At 33.2% G+C, this 6013-nt stretch overlaps 1 protein-coding gene across 1 annotated transcript in view; it reads left to right on the top strand.

Annotated features, from left to right (window-relative positions):
- The window catches only part of TRPC1 (transient receptor potential cation channel subfamily C member 1), a 63135-nt gene extending 57445 nt beyond the window's left edge, over window positions 1-5690 (top strand). The window contains exons 12-14 of the mRNA XM_007446947.1: window positions 3709-3910; window positions 4208-4402; window positions 5463-5690. Coding sequence (XP_007447009.1) covers window positions 3709-3910; window positions 4208-4402; window positions 5463-5690 — 625 coding nt within the window. The remainder of the gene's footprint in view (window positions 1-3708; window positions 3911-4207; window positions 4403-5462) is intronic.
- The last annotated feature ends 323 nt before the right edge of the window (window positions 5691-6013 follow it).

Raw genomic sequence — 6013 nt, 5'->3', positions numbered from 1 at the left:
TCCAGAGCCTGTGCTCCGCAACGGGAGAGGCCACAACAGTGAGAGGCCCGCATACCGCAAAAAAAAAAAAAAAAAAAAAAAAAAGAAATAAGAAAAATTTCAAACAACTATCTTAACCTACCACCTAAAAGAATTAGAAAAAAAACAAAGCCCCAAGTCAGCAGAAGGAAGGAAGGAAGGAAATAATAAAGATCAGAGTGGAAATAAATAAAATACAGATAAAAAAACAGAAAAGATCAATGAAACCAAGAACTGGTTTTTTGAAAAGATTAACAAAATTGATAAACCTTTAGCCAGGCTTACCAAGAAGAAAATGCCAGCTTTTACCCAAATAAACAAAATAAGAAATGAAAGTGGAGAAATAACAAACCGATACCACAGAGATACAAAAAAATCATAAGAGAATACTATGAACAGTTATATGCCAAAAAATTGGACAAGAAAAAGAAATGGACAAATTTCTAGAAACATACAGCCTGCCAAGACTGAACCAAGAAGAAACAGTCAATTTGAACATACTGATCACTAGAAGTGAAATTGGATTTGTAAAAAAAAAAAAAAAAAAAAAAAAAAAACCCAGCCAACAAAAGTCCAGAATGGGATGGCTTCACAGGGGAATTCTACCAAACATATAAGGAATTAATACCTATCCTTCTCAAAGTATTCCAAAGAATTGAAGAGGATGGAACACTCCCAAATTCATTCTATGAGGCCACCATTACCCTGATACCAAAACCAGACAAAGACAGTACAAAGCAAATTACAGGCTAATATTTTTGGTAAATATAGATGCAAAAATCCTCAATAAAATATTTGCAAACTGAATCTAAAAATGTGTAAAAAGGATCATACACTATGATCAAGTTGGATTTACTCCAGGGTCACAAGGTTCAATATATGCAAATCAATCAATGTGATACACAACATTAACAAAAGGTAGGATAAAAATTACATGGTCATCTCAATAGTTGCAGAAAAAGTGTTTGACAAAATTCAACATCCATTCATGATAAAAACTCATCAAAGCGGGAATAGAGGGAACATATCTCAACGTGATAAAGGCCATTTGACAAACCCATAGCCAACATCACACTCAATGATGAAAAGCTGAAAGCTTCCCCATTAAATTCAGGAACAAGACAAGGGTGGCCACTCCCACCACTTCTATTTAACAAAGTATTGGAAGTCCTAGCCACAGTGATCAGACAAGAAAAAGAAATAAGACACATCCAAATTGGAAGGGAAGGTGTAAAACTCACTGTTTGCAGATGACATATTTTATATAGAAAATCCTAACGTCTCCACCCAAAGAACTATTAGAACTAATAAATGAATTCAACAAGGTTGCAGGATACAAGGTTAACATACAGAAATCTGTGCATGTTAATTAGTTTCTATACACTAATAATGAAATAGCAGAAAGAGAAAGTAAAAAACCCAAATCAATTCCATTTAAAATCACAGCCATAAACTTAACCAAGGAGGTAAAAGACAGTACTCTGAAAATTATGAAACATTGATGTAGGAAATTGAAGATGACACAAATGGAAAGTTATCCCGTGTTCTTGGATTGGAAGAATTAACATTGTTAAAATGGCCAAACTACCCAAAGCAACCTACAGATTTAATGCAGTCCCTATCAAAATACCCCTAACATCTTTCACAGAGCTAGAACAAATAATCCTAATATTCATATGGAGCCAGAAAAGACCCTGAATTGCCAAAGCAATCTTGAGAAAAATGAACAAAGCTGGAGGTGTAAGCCTCCCAGACTTCAGACTATACTACAAAGCTACAGAAATCAAAACAGCATGATACTGGCACAAAAACAGAGCAGTGGGACAGAATAGAGAGCCCAGAAATAAACCCATGCACCTTTGGTCAATTAATCAGTGACAAACAAGGCAAGAATATACAGTGGATAAAAGACACTCTCTTCAACAAGTAGTGCTAGAAACACTGGACAGCTACACATAAAACAATGAGATTAGACTATTCCCTCAGACCATATACACAGATAAACTCAAAGTGGTTAAAAGACCTAAATGTAAGACACGACACAGTAAAACTCCTAGAAGAGAACATAGGCAGAACACTCTTTGACATACATCATAGCAATATTTTTTTGTATCAGTCTCCTAAGGCAAAAGAAATAAAAGCAAAAATAAACAAATGGACCTAACTAAAGTTAAAAGCTTTTGCACAACAAAGGAAACCATTGACAAAACGAAAAGACAACCTACAAAATGGGAGAAAATATTTACAAGTCATGTGACTGACAGAGGGTTAATATCCAAAATATGTAAACAGCTGATAACAACTCAATATTGAAAAACAAACAACACAATCAGAAAATAGGCAGAAGACCTGAATAGACATATTTCCAAAGAAGACATACAGATGAATGACAGGCACATGAAAAGGTGCCTAACATCACTAATTATTAGAGAAATGCAAATCAAAACAAAAATGAGATATCGTCTCATACCAGTCAGAATGGCCATCATCAAAAAGTCTACAAATTACAAATGTTGGAGAAGATGTGGAGAAAAGAGAAACCTCATACACCGTTGGTGGGAATGTAAATTGGTGCAGCCACTGTGGAAAACAGTATGGAGGTTCCTTAAAAAACTAAAAATAGAACTACTGTATGATCCAGCAATTCCACTCCTTGTTATATAGCCAGAAAAAAATGAAAGCACTAATTTGAAAAGATAAGTGCACCCCAATGTTCATAGCAGGACTATTTACAGTAGCCAAGATATGGAAGCAACCCAAGGGCCTGTTGACAGATGAATGAATTAAGAAGGTGGGATATATATATATTCCATCGTCTTAATCCATATAAATACACACACAATTTAATATTCAAACATAAAAAAGAATGAAATTCTGCCATTTGCAGCAATGTGCATGGATCTAGATAATATTATACTTAGTGAAATAAGTCAGACAGAGAAAGACAAATACTGTATAATGTTACTTCTATGTGGAATCTAAACAATGATAGAAATGAATGTATATGCAGAACAGAAACAGACTCACAGATATAGAAAACAAACTTGTGGTTACCAAAGGGGAGAGGGAAACAGGGATGGACAAATTATGGGTATGAGATTAACAGATACAAACCACTATGTATAAAATAGATAAGCAACAAGGATATATTGTATAGCACAGGGAATTATAGCCATTATCCTGTAATAATTTATAATGGAGTATGATCTGCAAAAATACTGAATCACTATGCTGTACACCTAAAACTAACATAATATTGTAAATCAACTATACTTCAATTGAAAGAAAGAAATAAAGGAAGGGAAAAAAGAAAGAAAGGTAACGGGATCATGTAGGACCTTGTTGGACCTTGTATGCATTTTGGGCTGTTGAGCTTGAGAGCCATTTGAAGTTTTGGGGCGAAGAAGTGGCAAAATCTAACTAAGTATTACAGGATCATAGGCTGCTCTGTTGAGAAAAGACAGAGACGTAGTAAGAGATTAAACAGGAATAATTTATCTTCCTTTTGAGTTTGTTTCTTTGTTTAAAGTAAGGCATATCTGTGATGTTGGGTCCAACCTCAGTTATTTTATAAAATATTACTCCTGGGCTATCTATGTATTCTTTAGGTAATGTTGATAGAAATGAATTCTTTATTTTCGCTAATTAACTTAGAATTCCTTTTAAACAGAAATGTAATTGTCTTTACAGGTTCATCGGCACTTGCTTTGCTTTGTTCTGGTATATTTTCTCCTTAGCACATGTGGCAATCTTTGTCACAAGATTTAGCTACGGAGAAGAATTACAGTCCTTCGTCGGAGCTGTTATTGTTGGGACATACAATGTTGTGGTTGTGATTGTGCTTACTAAGCTGCTGGTGGCAATGCTTCATAAAAGTTTTCAGTTGATAGCAGTAAGTGTTCATTCTTTTAAAAATTTTATATTCTCTTCAGACCATACCAAATGTATGTAGTAGATAAGGCAAAGATTTAAAAGAATTAAGAATGTGTCATTTAAAAATTAAATATAGATTTTTAAAAAATGTAAGTAATGTATATTAACTGCAAGTCTTGAACCAAATTTTTATCTACAAGGTGTGGAAACATTTGAACAATCTTAAACAATCTCTTCATACCAGCCCTACTGTGTGTGTGTGCGTGTGTGCATGCCTATTCATATCCTGTGTTGGTTTTTCACTTGCCTCTTATAGAATCATGAAGACAAAGAATGGAAGTTTGCTCGAGCAAAGTTGTGGCTTAGCTACTTTGATGACAAATGTACATTACCCCCACCTTTCAACATCATTCCTTCGCCAAAGACTATCTGCTATATGATTAGTAGCCTCAGTAAATGGATTTGCTCTCATACATCAAAAGGCAAGGTTAAACGGCAGAACAGCTTAAAGGTAAGAAGTTAGATGGTTGAACTGCAACATGATAATTTTAATAATTACTAATCTCAGATGTTCCTAAAGCATAAATAGGCAGGTGCCTAAGGGCTAAGACTTGTATTGTTTTGTACAGGGCATTCTCTGTACTAATTTTTTTGTGGTTATAAAGCAATTAGCAAAGCAGCTTAAAAAAAACAAGGACTAAGACTTCTTTTTTTCACTCCTGTATCCCTAATGCATAGCATAGTATCTAACATAAAGTAAGGATTCAATAAATATTTATTGAAAATGAGAGAGAGAGAGCTGTGACTTTTTTCATGAATTCTCATCTCACAGTTTTAAAACAAGGAAAATATTCAGAATACCTAGGCTGTCAGCATAAGGGTGACTCTTGGAGTCAATGCATACTTTTCTGGTTCTTCTTGAAAGTTGTTCAATACATGAATAATTCAATACATGTTGCTATAAGCCAGGAATTGGCAAACTTTTTCTGTAAATGACCAGATAATAAATATTTTAGATTTTGTGGGCTGTGAAAAAATTGTAGATTTTATGTGGGTAGTAATATAACAAGAGAGAAAACAAATTTCCACAAAATTTTTATTGACGAAATTAAACATATGAGAATAATTGAGTAATACTTTTTTATAATACAGCTCTATTAATGAATAGAATTCCATTTTGAGGGGGAATAACATTTTGTTTATTTGGAGTTCAAAATTAGTAGTCCCCATCATCAAATTGATTACAAAACATTCATCTGTAAAAGCCATTCTTAGCTCATAGGCCATCAGAAACACAAAGTGGGTCATATTTGGCCTGTGAGTCGTAGTTTGCTAATTCCTACTATAAACTAAAGATCTTAAATCAAGGTAAGTGTACAGGTAAATGAATAAAACAAATATGCATGGCATGTTTCAAATGTGTTGAACATTATTTTGTAACATGTAGTGGCCAAAATATAGTCTAATAAAGCATTACGAGATATGTGTTTGTATCTGTAAATTTTTTTAAAAATCCACCTCATTTAAATATTTTTATGCACATTGTCAGTATCATAGTTTTTGTTTTGAAGGAATGGAGAAATTTGAAGCAAAAGAGAGATGAAAACTACCAAAAAGTGATGTGCTGTTTAGTGCATCGTTACTTGACTTCCATGAGACAAAAGATGCAAAGTACAGATCAGGCAACTGTGGAAAATCTAAATGAACTGCGCCAAGATCTGTCAAAATTCCGAAATGAAATAAGGGATTTACTTGGCTTTCGGACTTCTAAATATGCTATGTTTTATCCAAGAAATTAGTAATTTTCTAAATCATGTAGAGAATAATTTTCAATAATAAATCTGAAAGACTGCATTTGTATAACTTGCAATTAAATTAGTAAGATATATATTGAAATAAAGAATTATGTAAAAGCCATTCTTTAAAATATTTATAGCATAAATATATGTTATGTAAAATATGTATATACGATTAGTTTTTTTTAAACCCTCTGTTCGTGGCTTTTTGCAGTAATGAAACAGATTAAGTAGATAGATTTTGTTAGCATGCTGCTTAGTTTTCTTATTTAAACGGTGCTTAAATTTTTTTTCTCTTTCTGCTTAAGAAGGGCAGCATTAGAATT

Source organism: Lipotes vexillifer, unplaced genomic scaffold (assembly GCF_000442215.2).
Source record: "Lipotes vexillifer unplaced genomic scaffold, Lipotes_vexillifer_v1.1 scaffold40, whole genome shotgun sequence".
NCBI classification, from domain to species: domain Eukaryota; kingdom Metazoa; phylum Chordata; class Mammalia; order Artiodactyla; family Lipotidae; genus Lipotes; species Lipotes vexillifer.
The sequence above is the reverse complement of the archived record's forward strand: the minus strand, read 5'-3'. Positions and strand labels throughout refer to the sequence as shown.